At 42.4% G+C, this 22,368-nt stretch overlaps 1 protein-coding gene across 1 annotated transcript; it reads left to right on the forward strand.

Annotated features, from left to right (window-relative positions):
• Window positions 1-162: 162 nt before the first annotated feature.
• On the forward strand, window positions 163-20,909 carry ALKBH3 (alkB homolog 3, alpha-ketoglutarate dependent dioxygenase). Its single transcript, XM_082761592.1, has 9 exons — window positions 163-235; window positions 766-881; window positions 2,021-2,055; window positions 3,949-3,996; window positions 5,507-5,610; window positions 6,833-6,921; window positions 9,854-10,063; window positions 16,937-17,035; window positions 17,595-20,909. Exons 1-9 carry the CDS (start codon window positions 166-168, stop codon window positions 17,685-17,687), a joined length of 864 nt encoding a protein of 287 aa, XP_082617718.1. The 5' UTR covers window positions 163-165; the 3' UTR covers window positions 17,688-20,909.
• Window positions 20,910-22,368: the final 1,459 nt, after the last annotated feature.

Consider the following 22,368-nt stretch of genomic DNA (forward strand, 5'->3'; position numbering starts at 1 on the left):
CAACCCGCTAGGCTTTTGGCTGGCTCTATTAACGAAGCTGTTAATTAATCAGCTCCTTCCACACCCAGGCCTCGCTGCAAGCTCCGCAGCCGCCACCAGAGGGTGCCGGGCGCTCAGCCATGCGGCCCGGCCGGGCCTGAGGGGCCGGGCCGAGGCGGCGGCGCCATGGCGGACAGGCGGCGGCGGGCCCGCGTGCAGGGCGCCTGGGCCGGCGGCGCGGCGGGGACAGCCGCAGGCAAGGCCCGGGGCTGGGGGTGGCGGCGGGGGGAAGGCCGGGGGGGCTCCGGGGGGGGACCCGCACCTGGGAGTTAATAGTTTTAATGCAGTTTTTTTCATGCCGTAATGACTTCTGTTTCTGTAGTGCTGCGTGTTTAGGACTGTAGAATTCCCTAATGCCTCCATGTATTCCTTCCCACGCTGTCCTATGAAGAATTTGAGTTCTGCCCGTCCCCTTTTCCCCTCTGTTTTTAACTTAATGTTAGCAAAAGGCAGCACGTTTTCTTTGTAAGCACCTGCATTTGGCAGAAAGTCATTTAAAAACATTTTCCATTTATCCGTGAATAACAAATAAAAATACTCAAGGCGCTATGCAGCTTTAACTGTTAACGTGACGTAGGTTTGGTTTGTCAGCAGAAGTCTCTGCCAAGCAGAGGAGAATCCTTCAAAGAACGACTCCCTAAGTCCTTCCAGACATGAGCGTTGTGTTTTCCATAGGGTGAAGTGCAATTTCATGCCTTTTTTTTTTTTTTTTTTCCTTTGCTATAGCACCAAAGGCACCTGTGGCCAGCAGCGTTTCCCCTGCAGGCGCTACTGGACAGGCGTGGATGAAAAAAGGTCAACTTCACGCTCAAAAGCAATTTGTCTTTGAAAAGCCATCAGAGGTAATTAATTATTTAATTAAACACTTATTGCCAGAATCTCAAGTTCTCTGAAACTTTAAACAATGAGCTGAAAAATTACGGACTTCGACATTAATGGTCTTGTATTTTAAAACAAATGAAAAACTCAGCTGAGCTGAACTTTTAGGGGCTTTTATCAAACGTAATTTGAAACTTATGATCTGTCCATCTGTGTAGTTTCAGTCTAGGTATTCATTACATACCTATTCATAGCTACTTTTCATTGTTTGTTTTTTGAAGAACCAAATAATATATTTTCTTAAATATTCAGAACAATGCAATGTTCCTAAGCATGATTTGAGCTCTGTTTTAGTCTCAGGGTATCTGCAATATTTCTGCTGGGGGAAGCATGTGAGATTTGTTTTCTAGGCTTTCCTTTATGGCCCACAAGGAGATGAATGATATTTTGTTATTTGCAGTGGGAAGGTAGTTCCTTGCTTGTGAAAAAAAATCTTGAATGCTTCTTTCTAAGCCAGAAATAGTTGAAAGACCCTTCATGGCTTGAAAGGTTTGGAGACGTTCTGGGAAGTTTCTCTCTTCTCTGCAGCAGAGCCCTGGCACCTGTGTAGTACTGTCTTGACTGTTTTACATGCTCATTTATGTAGCACCTTGCATCTCAGCCCTCCAATGAGCTCAGAGAAGAGAAGCATAAATCCCGAGGGCAACTACAATGATAATATAGGCTGGATTCAACTCCAGCTGCCATTTTAAGCTGTTGATTCCTGTTGTCTAATCTGTTTTACGTTTTGTTAATTGACTGGCGCTGAGGTGTGTTCATCCCTTCTTCTGTACTTGTACATTTTTAATTCTGAATGTAAGGCTAGGATTTCTTTGGTTGCAATTCAGTATTGTGATAATGCAAATAGTTTAGAAAGGGTTGTCCTTTAGGGGGCAGTTGATTGTTAAAATACATCTGGAGTGGTAGCTGCATCTGAGGGTTTCCAGGGGATGCAGTGGAGTGTTGCTGCTTTACCAACTGTCCAGAGGTGTGTTTTTCTCACTGACATTTCAGTCTTCAACTATCTAGAATCACTAGAGATGGCAAAAAGCTCTGTTTGACTAGAGCACGTCAGGTACGTAAGCATTTAGTATTCACCATGTGTTGTCTGGTTACCTTTCAGGTGGAACGCAAGGTTCCTGAGGCAGGTGTGATAGAGTGAGTATACTGCTGGCTATCCATCTAGCTTGTGGCTTTTCTGTCTTTCTGGTTGGGGTGAATATGCTTAAAAGAGTTCTTTCTTTGCTTAAACTGACTATACCTTGGAAGAAATTTTAGTACAAAACGTGGACTTTCAACCCTTTTATCCTGAACTGAGTTTATAGGCAGGAGAGTCCAAGCATGTCTTCGTAGTTTTTGTGGCTTTGGTGTAGCTTTGTAAGTCAGGAAAAATGAATGGTTGGGGGTTCTTGGATAACAGAACCACAAATGTATCTATGTTGGTTAACAATGTACGTTTTCTTAGAAAAGTCCCTGTGTAAACTATACTGGAAATTACTTGCTGTTATCCATGTATGTAACTGGTATGGCACCTCTGCTTCCTTTGAAGGTTCAGAGAAGTAGCTGCTCATAAGCATCACAGTGAAGCTAGATACTTGTAAGCTGTAGATCAAATGCCCTTTCTGTCAAAAATCTCAGGGATTTGCTCAGAGTAAACATGGCATGAAGTATGGCAAGGTGTGGTGGTATATGGTGAAGATACAGATTTTAAAAAATAATTTTGTTTCAGTTTGGTCATCATGATAGTTTTCTTACTAAGTGGTTCCTGTGAGGCAAGTTACGGATCCATCTCGAGTCGGATTTGCATGTTATGACCTCAAGGGGTCTGCTGTTAGTTCTCTGTATGCACTTCAGATTAGGTGCTGGGTGGGTGTTCATGCACAGCAGGCACGATTCAGATGCCCTCTGGTGCCCCATGTTCAGCCACCCTCTCACAATCGATGTGGTAGTGAACTGTTCATTAATTAGAACTACTTGTGAGAGGTGTTTCCGCCAAGATGCGGGAAAAATCCTGGTGGAAATAGTAACAGTATTTCCCAGCAACACTTAAGAGATTGTAGCAGATACTATGTATCTGCTAGCAGATACTTCCCTTTCAGTGTGAATGATACAGGATACAGATCTTTGCTTCTTGTTTATTAGTAGTAATAAATCTAGGTACTAAGCAAATTCAGTGTGTTAAAAAATGCTCTAAAGGTTCACATGGCTTTATTACTCTTCTTTACAAATTAAATAAAAACTGCAGGGAAAAAGAAAACTGAGCTGCTGTTCTCATTAAAACAAAGTGCTGTAGATAATACTGTATGGTTTATGCTCTGAGTGTATGTGCAATATGGAAAAGAGTATAGAAGTTCTTGTTTATTCAACTTAAATCCAGCACAGTGCAAAACAGTTTGTGATGGTCTTCTGATGATCAGTATACAGATTGGAGCTAGCTTAGGAGAAAAATGAGATTGCAGGTGAAACACAGTTCGTGGGAGAGAAGATAATACTTCACAGCTGTGTAGCTTGTAACAGAGGGTAGAGATATTTACCCTCTGTACCAGCTACACTGGCTTAAATATTGTTTGCATACCTGTAGTTTGGTTTCTCTGTGTGACTGAAAACTGGATTACATGTCCACAGTTAGACTCACGCTCTTTGTGTACCTATAACTGCAAACATCAAGCATAATGGTCAGGGCACAGTTTTCTGTGGTTGTCTCCCTTCGATTCCCTGTGACATCCCTCATTTACTTGTCTCCAGAGCCCTAAAACCATGTATTGAGCCTTGGCTGAAGTGTGAGCGAGAGAGAGGAAGTACACACAAACTCATTTTTTCTGTGACATTCCTGGCTGCCTTAATCTAACCTCTGTCTCTTCAGAACATTTTTGCTTCTCTTAGTACCACAAAGCTTTTTTTCTTTTTTTTTTTTTTCCTTTCTCTCTTTTTTTTCTTTAAGGAAAACTCACCCTAGTGCAGGCTTACAGCAATTCTAGTCCAAGTTGCTCTGTGTAAGATCACTTACTGTTGTCGGTGCGTCTGACAGCTCTTTCTTTTCTATATCCTCAGCAAGCCTGGTGTGTATGAGCTTAGCACGGGACCAAGTGGAGTTTCCAGGTAAGTGGATTACGTGTGTTTTGAAACTTGCTATTTGCTGCTGCTGAACACTGCGGTGATGCTCAGCTTTCTGAAGTCTGGTCTCTGCAGAGTGTTCTGACTTGAGCAAGTGCCTGTTGCCCTTCCTGTGTGTCATGTGTTTAGAGTACCTCTGGAAGTACTGTGAGTATCAGGCAGCAGAGTTACACAGCTCTGAGCAGCACTGAGGAGATGACATGTGAACCTTTTAACATCTAGCACGTACTACATCTAGTGCTCTTGTCTGGAATAAGGCAAAGGGGCTATGTCCATTTGTTCCGTGCACCACAGTAAGTTGCTGCTTGAAATTTGGATTGGTACTCCTGTGTTAGCAAGGGTGTGGGGTCTACGTCATATGTAGCTGAGAGCTACCAAATATGTTTAGATGTAAATATGACTTGTTTTTAATTGATCTAATAAAAGATTTTAAGCAGATGGGCAACTTTGGGGTTGTCCTGTTTACTTCTGTCTTTTGTCTTAGTTATTACAGCTTCTGGACGCTTTAGAGCCTACTTGTTCTGTGATTCCTGCCAACTTAAAAGCATTTTATTTTGCATTGCTGACTTAGCTGCAATATCAATATTCAGTCTTCTTTTTTTTTTTTTTTATTTGAACTTAATAGACTTCTTTTTTCCAATATTGGAAAAATGCTTCTTGTGAATTTGTTTGAAAGTTTTCATCTTGTTTCCTTCTAAAACTGCAAATAATTTTTATACAAATTTGGAAAAAGCTTTGACCAGTAGGGAAGAGAGAAAAAAATATACAACCAGTTGTGTTACTTTGCCACTTTCAGGAGTTTATATTTTCATAATATATTGCTGTACTATATATGTATTTTAAAACTCAACAATTGGATTTGACATCTCTTTTTAACATCTTTGCTACCTATTCTTACTGTGGTGTCTTTGGAGCATTGCATTTTCCTAAGGGCAACTTCTCATGAATAGCTTTCCTACTCTGCAGGCCAGCACAGTGGCCAGAATTTTTCAGTGCTGCTGTTAGTACAGTCTAAATATAAAATGTACATATAAAAATATGAAAACTGGAGAGATTAAATGCTTATAGGATTCTTGTGCTTTCAAAAGAAAAGATAGAGTGGTAGTAGTGAAAAAGGGCTATCAAACTCTTAGGTGCCATGGAGATGATGAATTACTTTCAGGCAATTACTTTTCTGTGTTGATTGTTGTACTATAATTGGGGTATGTAATTTTTCAAGTGGAAAGTAAAAAACAAGTAAGGATACCATTTTTTGCACAGTATATGGCTGATTATGGAACTCATGGGTTATTGTTGGTTACATATGTTTTTATAGGTTTATAAAGCAATTAGACATCTTTAGTTAGGGGAGACCCATTAGGAGTTGAGTTCCTGCTGCCTTCTGTTCTGCCTATATTACCTTAAATTCTTTGGGAATCCCAGAAATTAGAGTATTTTATCAAAGCATATATAGAAGCCTTTATTCCTTCCTTCTTTTCTGTATCTTCTTCCTTAGGATTCATTTGATTCCTGGCTTCATTGATTCGGAACAAGCAGATTGGATGTTTGAACAACTCCTCCAAGACATACCCTGGGGTCAGAGAACTCACATCAGACAGGGTAAGGGTGTGTAGACTAACTTTTCAGGTCATTTCCGTGCTAAAATGCACACAGCGCACACCATGTCATTGTTTTTCATTTTACACATTGCCACTCCTTCACATACTTCCTCCCAGGTTTTCCTTGCATAACTGAAAATTACTGCTTATCTTTCAAATCTGTGTCACCATGTTCCAATTCACAATTATTTCAGCTCTTTCCAAGTTCAAGAGAGATGAAAATTGCCTCTCTGTCTTATAAGTCTTAAAGGATTTCCTTTCTGTGGCATCTTCAGTTCTTTTTCCTGCAGTCTTTTTGAATAAGTCTGTGCTCCATCCCTTTATACCATTTCCCAGTGATGTTGTAAAAACTATTTTCTTTGAGGTTTCTGTTACCAGTAGTATTTTTGCCACTCTCTCTTCGAATTCCAGCAAAGCACACTTCTTTTCCCTTATTTTTGCTTCTTGGTTGCAGTACGAAGTAAGTGAAGAGTCTGCTATTCTGGATTTGTTCACTAAGGGGCCACCTGTTCCAGCTATATTTCTCCTTTTAGGCATGAACGGATATGACAAAATACGTTGGAGTAGTTACCGGTCAGGGCTGGAAAATTTCTTCAACATCTGTGTTTATTGGCTTGTACTGAAGGTAGTGTAAAATGGAGAGTATTACCTGTCAAACATGAGAAATAACTACCAAGGCAGTCTTTTCAGAAGCTGAAAGTACTTGAACTTGATGTTTGTATTACACCACAGAACACTTGCATGTTTGACAAAATATTACTTGTTCAGCTTCACTGCTTTCTCTTTCTGTAATGTCCCACTGATGCTGCAGTCCCTGACGCTTCATCCTTTTCAGAGGGAATATCTTGCGGTTAATGCCAGCGTATTGGAACCAGGAGAATGTAAAGCAAACTAGAATTGTAAATAAAATTTCAGTTTCGTTTTGCTACCTTTAATTTATCCAGTCCTTGCCCAGTCTGGCATGGGGATGAGAAAATTGATGTGGCTCCAAGATTTTGGCAAGGGAATACCTTTCTCATATAATCAAAAATGTAGCACAGAGTCTGCTTTTGAGTGATATTCCTTCACTTGGGTTCATTCTGTAATGTAAATCTTTAAGGAACCACTTTTTAACTTCAGGTGAGTGAACAGTCACTTTTTGATTAAGTTTTTTGACAGAATTGTGCTTTTCCATTTTCAAGTTCTTTGATAAAGCAACTGAGAAGTCTTCCTGTTTTTTTCAGAAATGTCTTTTGAGGAGCCAAGGCTTACCTCCTGGTATGGGGAACTTCCTTACACGTACTCCAGGATAACGATGCAGCCAAACCCAAATGTATGTATATTTTTACAGTTTCCTTTTATTATTGTTTACAAAGAAACCCTTTGCAGAGATTGAGAGACAAAACCTTCCTTCTATCCTCTTTTTATCTAGAACATTTGTCAGAATTTCTTCTGTGACCAGCAACAGATTCTAGTGGAAGGTGGACAACTTTGTGAAATAAGCATTATGAGTGGATTGATTGAGAGGAGCATTATTCAGTGGATAAAAGTTTGGAAAAGGAAATTACTGTTCTGTGACAGCTGTTCTGTGACTTACTCTATGCATCTTTATATTGAAGCCTACACAGTTGTACTGAGTTTTTCTTGTAGAGATATAACAACATCAACTACTGAAATATTTATGTTCAGAAACACCTAGATTCAATACAGCTTAAACTTGAATTTAGGCATATTGTTGATTCCTATGTAAATGTTATGAGATTCAGCACGTGACGTGCCTGCTCAGCCACTCCAGCTTGTGTCACACAATTTCCCGTGCTATTTTGGAACAGTTAGAAACCTTCCAAGTGACTTGCTGATGTGTTGGTCGTGTTCAGTTACTCTTGCTGGCTTCCAGCCTGTTGTCCCATCTCTTGGCATTGCTTTGTCTGAAATTGCCATGGCAGCAGGCTGCAGTGTCCTGAAGCGTAAATGAAGTGTGAGTACTGAGGGCTGGCTAGGGTTGAAAAGAAAGAAAAGCGTCCCACGTCCTGAACTGCTGCTGGACGGGACACTTCCAGCAAAGCGCAGTTTGAGGGGAGTGGAAAGGTGTTATTTACCAAGATGATTTGTAAAGATTTAATAGTTTCAAAAATCCCGTAGTTGGTAGTTTTGTAGTGGGAAAACACGCGCTTTTTGTAATTATGTGTGGAATATTATTTTACATGGACTTTTCTAGAAGCACAATGACTTCAGAATGACTGTTGCTGCTCAGAGGTTAGACAGAGCCTCTATGCCCCAGGTTCACTATTTCAGTCCAGTTTGCATGAAGTTCAGTTGGCCGTCATTGCACCACTGCCATTGTCTGGAAACTGCCTGTAGCCAGATGTAAGGGTAGACTGCACATGGGCACTCTGACATTGTGTTCAGCTTTGTAGGAGGGAGTTCTGCAGCCTAAAAAAAGCCGTGGATGGTACAAACAGCACAGCCCTTACCTGTGGAGTAGGTTTTATATTACAAAAACATCCTCAGTGCCGAATCACCAAATGCAATTCGGTGCACAGCTTCGTCAAAAACAGTTGCCTGCCTTGAACGTTTGATCTGTAGGAGTGATTTAGCTTTGTGCCCCTCATTTTTTGTTTGATAAGGCTGGGTGTGATGGCAGCACTGCCAAGTATGATCCAGTGCTACTGTGCAAATAAACTTTTGTATTAGAAAAAAGTGTCTTTGTAAGCAGTGACATAGTTGGGGATGTAGCAGTGTTTCACAACAAACTTACTTCCACTCCTGCAGGTTTACTGTGAAGTTTCCACTGAATTGTAAAATTCACCATATAGCATTTTTACCAATAATACTTTTGTGATAGGAATTGAGGGAATCTGGTCCGTTGGGTCACTAGGAAGTGCTTCCAGTCATTCTCTTTGGACTCGTCTGTGATTGCATAGCATGTTGGGCACATGCTGCAGCTCTGGAGATCCTGTGTTTTGTCCTTCAGGCAACCCAAGTACAAGCTATCGCGTTTTTGGGTGCTGGTACTGATTTCCCTACATATCCCATAGCTACAGGCTGTGTTCATGTATAATTAATTATTCACATGATGCTTAGTCATTGACGGGGTGACTTATCTAGAAGAATACCAAACAGAGAAAGATGACACGGTGAAGGCTTCTGTAGTGTAGCCAATAGTTTAAAAACCCTCTAAACATGGGTAAGCATGGAAGGGCAGTGGTGCAGAGTTGATTATTTGAGGTGGATACTGGGAAATAACTCCTGCTCTCTGTTCCTTCTGCCAGTGTTTGCTGAGAGGTTTGGAATCAGTTCTTTGTCCTCTCTTGATCTCTGTGTTTCTGCTTATATAATGGGCAAAATATTCTGGCCGACATTGCTCTGAGCCTTTTTTTCTCTTTTCTTTTAGCTTATGTAGTACTTAAAAGCACTCTGACAGCTGAAAGTCATGATGTAAGTTTGTAACATTGAATAGTGATTCACTGGACTGAGCTGTAATGGAATGCGCAGAGCTGCCACGGGCTATGGGCGCAGCAAGATAGTAGCAAAGGGAAGGGGGAAATTCGGGGCCTGTGCCATCCATTTTGCAAATCACTGAGAAGTTACACAGCTGAAGTCAAAGCCCCAAAAGAAGATGAGCGGGGCTCAGCATGCTGTGCTGCTGGAGCTGGGAGCAGAGGGCCACGCTGTGGAAGCGTTAGGCCAACTGTTGGCTCTTGTTCTGGGTCACCTGCGGGGAATGGAGAGGGATTTACAGGGACACCAGCTGCAACTTTTTGGGTGTGCTGTGCCCACCAGCAGTGGTTAAGTAACTCAGGTGTTATCAGCCCCACATGTTAAACTCTGCTAGCTTGGCCAGGAGATTAGAGCAGACAGATATGCATGGGAGAGGTTGCAGAGTTTTTGTTCTGGTTAAGAACTGCTGGTGTTTATCTATGCTCAGTTCAAGCAGATTTTACTCTATCCACTTCCTCACTTTTCAGTTCATTGAGGTGGCTAGCGGCTGCCACTAGCAGGCAGACTGGCTTCTTATTTTTAAGAGGTGATTTAGTGTTGACCCATAGGTAACAAGCATACTTTGCAGAAAGCCTGTTCCTCAGCTTTACTAAAAATTTGATAAAAATTGTTCAGAGGCATTTGTTTGGCTTCGGGTTCATTGTGGTGAAAGTGCAGTATGTTTTGTTTCTTATCCAAGAGTAGTTTTCCCCTTGTGTCCTGCTGTTATTGCCTGCTGCCCAGCTTTCATTGTATTTACCTGACTCCCTCTGTGCTGATTGCAGTGGCATCCTCTGCTGACTATGCTAAAGGAGCGCATTGAAGAGTTCTCTGGCTATGCCTTCAACTCCCTGCTCTGCAACCTGTACCGAAACGAGAAGGACAGCGTAGACTGGCACAGTGACGACGAACCATCGCTGGGAAAAAATCCCATCATTGCCTCGCTTAGCTTTGGTGCTACCCGGACCTTTGAGATGAGGAAGAAACCCTCCCCCGTGAGTGTTCTTATTGCAGTGAAAGAGTCCAAACTCATTTGTTTAGTCCTTTTCCTCTGTTTAGAGAACTTAATAACTACAAACATTTAGTTATGTTAGCAATTAGTGGAAACACTCATAAAGTTCTGGGGAATAAGTGTAGGAATCAAAAAAACCTGTTACATGGAACATGACATCTTCAGGGTGGGCATGTAACCACTCTAATAATGTGCAGCAATGTAGTGCTGCAGTGAAATTGCAACCTAGTATTTTGCCCTGATAAGGTCCTTTCCCATTACTTGAAATCAGCGACGTCAGAAGGGAGCTTTCACTATCTAAATGAGCCATAGATTCAATGCTGTTTTGTAAGCCCCAGTAATGGTGTAATTCATAGTGTATGTGTTACGCAGAGTAGTTCTGACCATTCCTGTAAGTAAAAATCCCCTAACATTGTCTGAATTTTGACTTGTGCATGTTCAGGCTGAGAGCCAATGAAGAGCAGGAAAGAGCAGCCCATTTCTTTTACCTAAAATACCAAACTGTGGTATCATACTGCACAGACTAAACAGGGATCGTTACTTTGATAGGAGGCATGTGTGAACATCCTCTCAGGAATTAGTTTCTGATTCGGTAGAGAATACTCTTTCTAGAAAAAATGCTGTGTAACAGGCATTTAAGCAACAAGTAACTTAGCACTTAGATTTTGCATTATTGAAGTAAAGGGATCACATTCTTCTGCTGAAAGTACAAGCCTCATTGTAGGGTATCCTGCTTCAGATGTCTGTTCTGTTTGTTTTCTGTTATGTGGTGATATTCTTGCTGTGAACTCAGAGGAAAACTCTGAGGAATTTTTTTTTTTTTTTAATGTAGTTTGAAAAATGCAGTCTGAAAAGCACTTTGGGATCTTTGAGAAGCTGTTTGCTGTCTACTTACATTCTTAATTATTCTGAATAAACTAGTGCAGAAAGCAAAGGTGGACAGTACCAACCTATAAACTGTGCCCTGGGGTATTGAAATGTGCCCTTGAGGAGTGACAGAGGGGTCACCAAGTCGTGAACAAAAAAGGTCAGGATTTGAATCAGAAAACTAAATAATTTGTGTTTTTCACCAGCTCTTTAATGTGTGAGTTTTGTTGCCTGAAGGGAGTTTAACCCTGTGGTCCTTGAGCATGAGATGACATAACCGGAGCATTGTGTCATTGGGCATAGCATGAGTAAGTGTCTTTGATTCTGTGATGATAACATAATGTCAGCTGGAAAGTTCATCCCTCTGAGAAGCTGTAAAGGGTGCCCAGGTTCATTTCCAGAGCGCATGTCTTCCTTTCTGATGGATCAGAATTAAAGCCACCTAGATTGCAGTATAAACTTTGCAATTTCCCCCTAAAAATTGAACGCAGTTCTTGAGCAAGATGTCCATTTGCTCTTTTCTCAAAAGACACCTGCTATGTGTAAAGGGGGAAATTCAGTCCGTGCCACTCACAATTAGCCACTTTATTTGATCTGTACTGTATGGTTTCTTCCCTTTTCTTCCTGAGGTGGGTGATTTTTTTAAATGTATATATCCCTCAAGTGCTCCTCATTTTTTTTTCTTTAGTGTCTTTGACCTGATATTTCTGACTAGCTCGGTCTTGTTAAATATAAAGTGCATTCCTTTTGCAACTGTGACATACCTGTTTCTAAAATAAGATCCCCACGTGCAGAGTGATGCTTGAACAAGTTGCTATTAACTGTGTATCATGTGCCTAAGGGAATTTGTACTTAAAATTATATGTCACGTTACGTATTCTTTGTGCGTTCCAAAAGCCTGCAATTTTCTGAGAGCATCCTATGACACTAGGTGCTTTGCCAAGTGGGAGTTACAAGACGCCCTGATGGAAATTACAACCTTTCAGGCTGTACCACCAAAGAAGTAATTTTCATGCTCCATTGTAATGTAGCATTCCATTAAAGGAAAAGTTAAAGTTGATTGTGGATACTAGAAGTTTGATCAGTACTTTGTTAAAAGCAAGTTACAGGGACAGGGGTAGCCTAGGGAAGGGGGATTTAGATTTACAATCATCACAGGCATCTCAGGCTCTTATCTGGTTTGTAATCTGCCATTATTCCTACGTCAGGTTTTCCAGAGGTAGTCTTCACTGAGGGAGGAAAAGAGAAAGCAAATCCTTTTCCTCCCCAAATTAAGCCTCTTTGGGGACCCAGATTCTAGTAATGCTGATTTTAGAGTTTGAAAGGCCTTCATTTCTCTCTGTTGTAAATGCTTTTAAGTCTTTCGAGATGAAAGGTGTCATGAAAAGGTAAGATGAGAAATACTGTGCTAGAGGCTCACCGTGGATAAGTGATGCTGGGAAAAAACTGAAGCGATTGCCTGTGTCTGATCATGTACTGGGTACAAAACAGCATGTACCACGAGTCAGGTAGCGTCGTGTAGTGCAATTGAGGAGTACTAAATCGGAGCCTTTGGAGACTCCAGCTCATATTAGTGACTGTCTGTACAAGTAGTGTCCAAATTTAACTGTGGATGAACCTCTTAGGGAATAAAACCCTATTTCTCTAAGACAACTATAAAAAAAAAAGACAGTTAATGTTACTAGGCTTTTTTTTTGGTTTGGTGTCTATTTTTTTTGTTTGTTTTTTTGTTGCTGCTGCTGCATGTTTGTGTGAGATTTTTACATTCGTGTTGCAGAAATTTGAAGTTTCTGTAGGCAATATTGAAACTGCCACTAAAAGAAATCTTCCTGTCCTTGGAGGAGGAAAAATAAAGTTGTTTAGGTGCAAGTGGCATTATTGTTGTTGTTGTTATTTAAACTGTTCCAGAGTGAGGTTAAAGAAAGGTTCAGTCTGCTGTTGTTTTTGATGACTGCTGCAGTGGATGAATAAGTGTTCACTACATAATAGGGAATGAGTACAGACAGTCGTGCATGGCCTACATGAATCCACATTGCAAACATCCCTTCTGAATAAGTCGAAATAATTTCTACCCAGATTTCAACCCAGAGCATGTTAAAAGAACTAATAAAAAGCTGCATATGTTTTGGGAGCCAAATCCCTCCCTGGAGTTGTTAAGGAGACTTTTCATGGAAGTTAACGTGATTCCAGGAAGTGTTTTTGTTCACCCACTGGTGTTTTTCAGCATTCTTTTTTCTAAACACTGCCTTTTCTGTTTATTTGGACCAGTTGTGTGGTTGTATGTGATGTTTTGCCTATGCTTTCAAGGGTTTCTAGGGTTTTTGGATGCTTACTTGGTAGTCCGAAGCCTATAGTGAAGTGATCTCATTTCTTCTAGTTTTTGCTTCTAGTCCCATTAAGTTGTTTAATTTTTTTCTTGCCCCCTCGTTGCTCCCCGGTTGCTGTAGCTCCTGCCTGTGCTGGAACCAAGAGGCGAATGCTTTGTTTTGGAGCTGTGATTCATACTCAAGTCACACGCAACCTGCTGGCTAAGTCAGTGAGCCCTCTCCTGCTGTCCCACAGCATACCTGTCACCTCAGCCCTACCACCTCCTTTCTGCTCTCCACACCGCCCCGAGGCCCTGTCCCACTCAGACCTGACTCAGCCGCCCTACTCCAGAGGAACTGATTTCCCTGCGTTACGTGGGTCATCCTGATCCAGCCTCAGCACCACTTGTACTGCTGCTTATCACTGCTCAGCTCAGACAGCGCCAGCTTATCTGATCAGGTCCTTTTGGGAACTGATTTTAGTTAAGGGTGGTGTTTGATGTCCCAGTAAGCTCCCGTGTCCTGCTGGGGGCTGCTCTGCAGCAGAGGTCTGGGTGCCACACGGACCGGTTCGGTGCAGCTGCCCACCAAACTGCAGTGTGAGCTGTGCGTGGAGTTAGGAAGGCAGCTGTCAGGTTCATCTGTCACCTTCGTCTGTCTGTAGCCAAGGAAACTGATGGCTGCTGGGCAAGGGAGGGATTTTCGTGCGTACGTTAGATAACAGCAGGATGTTCGTGGTGTTCTCAGAATCAGCCTTCAGATGGGTCTGTCCTTCAAAAGAAACATTAAAACAAGGTCCTTCTGTCCTTGAGTAGCTCTTCTAGCAGAAATTAAAGAGCCCCTAGTACTTTTGGAAACAGAAAAATAACCCTTGGTGTCCTAACAGGCCTAACTGAAGGCTGACAGGAGTAGATGGAGCACGGTAGAAACTGAGCCTTGGATCAGGACGGGGTCGGAGTTGGACTTTTGGATTGCCATACAGGAGGCTTGCTTCCTTGGCTTTCCCCACCGGTGTTGACAAGACTTGAGCAGCTGTAGGCAAGTAGAGGAAAAGAGGCGAGCACTTTAAGGGTACCATACCACACTTGCAGAATGCAAGGTCATCAGCAGAAAGACAGAGTGTAAAGATAGTCCTGTGTAGGTGGGTGGGTGCATTACATGAGGAAAGGGCAATAGGCCTGGTACTTGGGCTTCTAGATGTTTTCTATATATTCTGTATTCTCTATATATTCTAGATATTTTCCCTTGCTTACCTTTTTGTTTTTAATACCTTTTTAAGAAAAGTAATTGATGGAGTCCAGGAATGCTTCCAGTTTTTATATTGATGGCTTCCCATCCATTCATACTGAGCTTTTGTCACTTACTACCTGTAGTTCCTTGGATTAAGAATAGGCATCAAGAATAAGTTTCCTTCATAAATTTCCTGAGCTGTGAAACCCAGCTGAGTCTCCTGCATGTCTGACATCAGCTCTAAAGAGAAAAGTTCTGAAGTGAGATTTGGTGGATGTGTTAGTATAGACACGTGATGCGTCTAACTTCACTGGCTGTGCAAAACCAATGGACGTGCAATTCTGTTTTCTAGGTAAAACTAAGTTCAGATGTCACATCTGAAATGGAAAGAAACTTCTGCTTTTACATACTCTCTTTTCTAAGCCAAAAGGATGTTTTCTTCTAAATCATTTATCTTAGAAGATTCATTTCAGTTGCGATGAGCAAGAGACAAAAATAAACCCACTGTTGTCCTTCCACAAAGTGAAACGGTGTAATGCAGTGAAATAAAAAGAGCCATGCACTGCTATTGCACTGCTTTTCATCAGCGGTCATGTTTGAGATCTATTTTTGAAATTCCCCTTGTTTCATCTGTTGTTTTAAAAAAAACATTTTTGGCATTGTGCTTTACTTCTAATAGAGCAAGACAAATGCCTCTTAATTCCAGGAACTTAAAAATATATTTTGCAAATGGACGTTGTCTTCATGGAGAATGAAAATACTACAGGTGATTCTCGGTGCCTTCTGCAACTCTCATTTCAGAGGTTTAGTGAGCTTAACTAACGGCTGAAACAGCCTCAGGCCCTGAGGTATCCCCAAGAAATGCACAAACCCAGAATTGCCATGACTGCCAGTTGTGCTAGCAGTATCGAATAACCTTGTTCTGTCACACTGTGGCTAACTTCTAGTCCCAGAGTTGAACAGAAAGTTGCAAAGATGCTGGTTAATTACATGAAGTGATGCTTTTAGTTATTGGGAGTTGATTTGACCCCAATCAAGCTCTTTTGCATAAACAAAAAAAATGATTTGGTGAGCTCTTTGGAAAATAAACATCTCTGCTTCTAGATGCAGTGGTATAATAACAAATATATTTTGAATAACAAATTTTCATTCAGACTGTTTGCTATATGCAGCAAACTCAGAACAAGGTTAACTCTGTATTTGGACTGTGTAGTCCTTGAAAATGAGAACCTGTCACTTTTTTTTTTTTTTTTTTTTTGCTTGGAAAAAGTTTATCATCTGCTTTACTATTTCAGGCTATCTGATGCATTCTTTAACTTAATAATAAAAGACCTTGAGTCTCCTCCCTTTCAACACTAATTAAAATATTTTCTCTAACCCTCTCTTCCCCCAAATAACCCCTGTGTTTGGAAGGTGATTTTCTACTAGAAACTTCCCTGAATTCCTCATTTCGGAGAGTTGCTTTCCATTCTTCTTTGGCAGCTTTCAGATTTGGCAGTAGAGATCTACAAAAGGCTATGTACTTCCATTTTATATTTGGGGAAATAGTGGTTTTCTTATTCACACTTTAATGAAATAATCCAAGCTCCAGTACGAAGTAGTCAACATGTTGAATAGAAGTTTTGCAGCAAGTTTTTGCAACTGTTGAAGGCTAATACCAGAAAATAGTGAAGAGTACACAGAGCATTATAATATCTGCCCAGGTGGCAGTCTGGAAGATGGTGCATGTCAGGCAGAGCGTGATCTCGTGAGGATGCTGCTGTTGTGATAGTGAGGCTTCCCTAAGCAACTGGACTCAGCAGGGTGGTGGTCCAGAGTAAAACTGGAAGGAGTAGGGCAAAGAAATAGAGTTACTACTCTGACTGACACCGTTTGTGTCAGGCTACTACTGGTGTGTTGCTACATTTGGTTGTGGTAGTTGTGTTTTAAAACAGTTGTGTGTAATCTGAAGGCTTAACCAAAGTTTTGCAAATGAACTGCGTCTTCTAGGTGAGCAGCCTGGCTTGCTTAATGGTGATGAAGTTTAAGAGAACCTGAAACAAGACAAAATGAGAAGAGGAAGATGTGCATTTTGGATAAAGTAGTTAACCATTGGAATCATGGTTATGGTTGCAGAATGTTTCCACACAGAACTGTTCAGTTCAAGTGGATGTTCCCAAAACATTTGCAGCCTTGCTCCAGAATTTTGCACGGGACTTAGGAAGCAGTTGTTGACCTTCACCAATGTTATACAGACAGTGAGATGTAATGGCTTTCCATCCTGAAAATGTTCAGCTCCTCAGCTCCTTTTGAAATATGGTTGCAGAGAAGTCTAGTTAGACTTCTTGAGCTCATAAAAGCTTCCTTTTGTCCTTTCCCCTCCCTGTTTTTTAAGCTCTGCTATAGAGGACTAAGGACTGATTTTCTACCAGAAGCACTTGCCTGCGTCTTCAGTGTTCTGTGTTTCTTTTTAGGAAGAGAATGGAGACTATACTTACGTAGAGAGACTAAAAATCCCACTTGATCATGGGACTCTGCTGATGATGGAAGGAGCTACCCAGGAGGATTGGCAGGTAAGAAATCCTTGGCACTGCTTAAGAGCTTTATTTGCAGTGCAGTTCTCTAAATGTGTGCAAAGCACTTCCATGAAGGTAGGCAATACTCGGCTTCCAGTGAAACAATTATTTCACAATGCTTTCTACCTCAGAATTTCAAAGCACCATACAAAAATTATGCAGTTTTATTCAACTGCTAAGTGATACAAGGAATCAGCTCACATGCTGATGTTTCAGCATTTAAGTTCAGCGGTGAATGTTGCAGCCTGCAGCTGAAAAAGCAAAATCCATTTAGGAGCTTAGAATATAAAATTGTTGAACTTAATTTAACAAGGCTACAGTAATCTACAAAAGACCTTTATTTCCTCAGTAGCCCTGAGCAGTCAGAACATGAATGTTTTGCCTTAACTAAATCTTTAGAAAAGTTCATGAAAAGCCATTACAGAACATTAAGGGTTTTTTTTATGTTGTTTGATTACCTGTATTTTAAATTCACCAGCTCATAAGTTGTTTTTTTGTGTGTGTGTGTGTTTGTTTTGCTTTTTTTTTTTTTTTTTCCCCATAATGCCACTTACAGCATCGAGTGCCTAAGGAATATCATTCCAGAGATGCACGCATCAACTTGACCTTTAGGATCATTTATCCAGAACCTGGTGGAGTTTGGAAGTGAAGAGGCACTTTGGGCGTTGCTGAACACACAGCAGATCAAGAGCCTCAGTTGCCTACGTGTTTTACAGGAGCAGAGTTCTGTGAAATATCTGATGGGGAAAAAAACTGATGTCATGAAGGTCTTTGACAATCAGAAGTTACCTGTTATGCGGACAGCGTGGTTTTGTTTTCAGAAATGGTATGCCTTTAGATGATACTAAATCACAGGCTTTGTTTGTGCAAAGATGATGATCATTCCTAAAAGAACACGGAATCTCTGAGAGGTACTGACGGGAGCAGAACGATTCAGTGAGCAGTTATTTTTGCACCTTCTCGTCTCCCATTTCTCCCCAGATGGTGATCTACGTTCAAGTGACACAGATCCAGGAAATGTTCAGGATTTTTATGTAAAGCCAGCTATCTGTGCGCTGTGCGTGTAGAAATGGGAAAGCTGCACTCTGTGATTTCTGAGTGTTAGTCGCTTCACCGAGGGGTAATGCATTGCTTTTTGTTTGTAGGTTGCAAGAGTCTTTTGCAACAAAGCAGTCAGTTTTGTTAGTTATAAAACTGCTTGAACTAGACTTGTGCCTAGTAGAACAGTGGGTCGAGGCTTTCTTCGGCTATGTTCTCTATGGGCAGATTTCGGTCCTTACTGCTTATTTGTGTAGACAAGTCACAAGAGGGCAAGGAACACAAACATCTTAGCCATGAATCTTATCAGCTAGGTCAAAACTACCGACTTCCTGAGTGCTAACAGTCTTCCATCCCTGTTGGCGTAGTGAGAACCATGCTATCTGCATGGTTCTCACTGCAGCGATAGCATCCCCTGTCCCGGATCAAAACGCTGGTTTGGTATCGCTTCGCTTTCTGTTTGAAGCAGGATCTAAGCACAGGTCAATACTCTGTGCCTCATAACACACTGGCAAGCTGCTTTAATGCAAGAATAAGCAGGTGGTTGGAAAATGTCTGTCTCTTTGTAGCCAGCATTATCTGTAGTTTAAAGTTGTTCTGGACAAGAGCAGTCAAGTTGTTAACACTCAGTTATGCCTATTTTTAAAGGTACTGGTGACCTAAAGGACAGGCTGTCGAGTCGTTTCATTCCCTGTATTCTGAAATTTGGCAGAAGCGTTTTCTTTGTATATCAGACAAACTTATTAGGAGATTCTCTATTTAAAACACCATACAGATTTTGAAATAGCTTATTCTTCTAAAATGAATGCATGGTATTGGGAAACTTATTTTGTTATCTAATAATTTCTTCACTTTTATCCCAGTTCCTAAAGCAATATGTTTTTGGAAATACATTTGAAATAAGTTTCCAATGTAATATTAATTTCTTGTACTTGAATCTAAGATACGGACTCAGTGATGTATGTTTTGAGAATTCATGTTGGAGCAGGTGGATTTTACTTTAAAATTCATTTTCTTCAGGTAGCTGGTGCTTTGCTTATGTCCCTGTATGTGTGCCCAGTTGTTGCAGTCCTTAAAAAGAGTGTTTTTCCGTAACCGAAGGGCATCTCATTTCTCCAGGTATTCTGACTAGGCAACATGTTAGCCTTTAGTAGTTCATACAAGCTACATTTGTTTACACTTTTTGTTTAAAAGCAGTCATGCTGCAAGGAGCAGTAGTGGATGGAGACTAGTGGCAACTTCTTAAACCCACAAACCCGAACCTATGGAAATCGCAACTTGTTTGAATTCAATGGAGCCATGATGCACAGGCAGGATCCTGGAGGCTGAAGCTGTAGAGGAAAACAAACAGTTCCTTGCTTGCTTTCTCAGTTTCAATTCATAATGTTAGCAAACTGTGTTGTAATTTTGCTTATTTGGGTCAAACTGGAAGAATACAGAGGCTTGCCCCTCAAAATAAAACGATTTAAAAGAGGAATGCTGTATCCCACGGAGCTCTCCGGGGGTGACATCACTTTATTGCTGCTGTCTGTGTGCCGGCCGTGCTGCTGCTCGTATCCTAAGCAGGATGACGGTGGGGAGAAGGCACGTAGCGTGGTTCCTCCCCCTGGCCTGCGAGCCCTGGCTGCGAGGGGAACAGTTGGCACAGCGGTCAGGTTTCTTCGTGCCAGCTGGGAAGTTGTGGGTCCTTCCTTCCTCCCCCCACCTCCTCCCAAAAATGTCACCTAGCCAGGTGGCAGCAGATTGCAACCTCCTGCCTGCCGGAACCGCAGGAAATGGCTGTGAGCAGAGGAGATTCCAGCCCACATCTCCCCAGGAGATCTTTCTGCGGGGACGTTTTTCTCCTAGGTAGAAATCTGGTCTTTAATACTGCAAAAGCACTCCCATGGTTCCCAAAGAGGATGTGTGCAAAGGTAGGGTTTTTAAAGGTTTTTAACTCTGGTGTTGTTTTCATGACACCCAAAGGCTTGAATTTTAACTGGAGACTGGCCAGCTTGAGAATTTGGAGTGGTGCTGTTCAGCTCTTCCTGCTGTTGGAGTCAAGTGCACAGCGTGAGGTTTACATACTGCATAAACGTGTAGGTACATTCTAGGCTTTAACTTAAAAGCAGCCGGAGGAACTTTTCCTCTAGTTCTGTGGATTTGAAAACAGTATCTCTAAAAATGCTGTCCAAAGGGTTTATTTTCCAGTTCCAAGGTTTTCTTCCTTCCCAGGACTGTTTTGACAGTACAGGAATCCCAGCCAGCAGCTTACTGAAAAAGTTGTAAACTCAGAATTCATTACAATAATACAAAGTAAAATACATTGCAGGACTGTTTGGTTTATCCAAACCCAAATGCTTTTACATGCACGAAGGATTCAGAGTTTGAATATTCAGATAATTGAATATTCAAGCGCAAACTCTTGATGAGGCTGGGGGACACCTGATTAAATATTGCAGTGTTGGGCCGTACCAGGTTGATCTGTGCATGTTCTGTTTGAAATCAAGAGCAAAGTTCATCATTTCTCTTTTTCAAGAAAAAAAATATCTTTATTTTTGGTTTTGATTAGTTGTTAAGCAGTACGTAATTTAATTCTCCGGTGTCAGATTATTTCTAGCTGTGTATTTTCCACTTGTCGTGACTGACGGGTTTAATGTAGCTACCTGAAATTTCCTTCTGACAGCAGTAATTTAGAAAGAGACAGGGTGCCAGGAAGGGGTTAAGAAACCAGAATTTTTGTGCCACAATACTGGCAGAGTACAGAAGATTGTTCTCCTGGGGTTCAGGACAGAAGACGGACGGTGGGTGCTGCAAATCCATAATACCTCCTCGTCGAGTGCCGGTGCTATTGACTTAGCTAAAAGGCATTTAACACCCACTTTGCCTTTTCTGGTCATAAACATTTTCAGACTGGATATGAAATCTGCCTCACTCTGTTTTGTTTTTGAAGTGCTTCTTATAAATGCTCGAGGTTCCCATAGCAACCTGTGCCATTTGTTTAAATCGGAGCTCGCCGGCCTGTCCTCCCCGCACCGAACTTCTGCTGAGATCCTGCCGGTATCGTCTCATTTTCTTGGCATGCCCGAGAGCGGCTTGGAAGTGGCTCCACAGCAGCTCTGGGTAAAAACGCTGGCCCTTCCCGAAGGGCCACTCACTCAGCAAGATGACAGATGTGTGCTTTCTCGCTTGTCGACCTATTTGATTTACCTCCTGCTCTTCCCGCATAGCATTTGGCGCGGCTCTGGGAGTTACTCCGTGCTCCTGTCAAGCACAGGTTGGCTGCTCCTGCCCTGAGGACACGTCTCCAGGTAGCTGGACACCCTGTTTTAAGGGAAGGGAGCGGGTAGCATAGTGTAAAATTTTAATCAGAATAAAGAGTGAGGAGGTCTGTCTCGCAGGGCCCCACGTTTCATTTAGATTCTCCAAGGGAAACAAAGCCTCCTTGTGTTCCAGTCGCTCAGGAGGCTTTTTCTGGCTGAGCGAGACTTCAGATCCCAGGGGATCACCTGGAGAGACAGCGTTCATTTGATCCAGAGCGGTGCTCAACCAAAACCTATTTCTGCCTGTAGCTGCCTGCACAACTGCTCTGCCGTCACCGCGAGGCTGTTATCTGCTCAGTCCCACGGCGTAAACCCCCACTGGAGCAGGCTGGCGGTGCAGCTCAGCTGAGCAGGGAGCTACCTGTGCCAGCCCTCCACCCGGGCGCACTTCCAGCAATTCCCTTGCGCCAGGGCAGGCTGCCACGCAGCCCTGCGGGGACTGATGCAGGGAGCTGAGCCGGCCGAGCGCGGTCCCTTGGAGCAGAGCAGGGCAGAAATCAGGCAGCACGGCCAGGAGAGCCCCGGCGCTGCGTGGGATGGAGCCGTGCTGGTGACTCGCTGCTGGATGTTGGGGCCTCGCCGCGGCTGGGTGTGCTGCGGGAGGACTTCTTGCCCTCAGGAGCTTGTGATGCAGAGAGCGAAAGATGAAACAGGAGCAGAGACGTGACTTGCTGGAGGGCAAGCGGCAGCGTGAGGAAACCCTTCAGGCCTCGGTGCTGCCACGGGTACAATCCACAGCTGAGTGTGGGCTGCTTCGCCCTGAAGGCTCTCCGTGTTGCACCGGGCGCTTTCCTCTTCTCTTCGGTCACCTCCTCAGTTAGCTCCTGCCTTGGCCTCCCTCACCTGCAGCACAATGGCTCTGTTCTATCATAGAAAAACTTCCCGGCATCCAGGTCAGTCCTCAGCTTTGAGGACAATTGGCTTTCATCTGGCAGGGATTTGATTACTCTTTTTTTTTTCTTTCTGCTTGTCAGCGTTAGCATCGCATTG

This window comes from Aythya marila (assembly GCF_965140915.1).
Source record: "Aythya marila genome assembly, chromosome: 5".
Classification (NCBI taxonomy): domain Eukaryota; kingdom Metazoa; phylum Chordata; class Aves; order Anseriformes; family Anatidae; genus Aythya; species Aythya marila.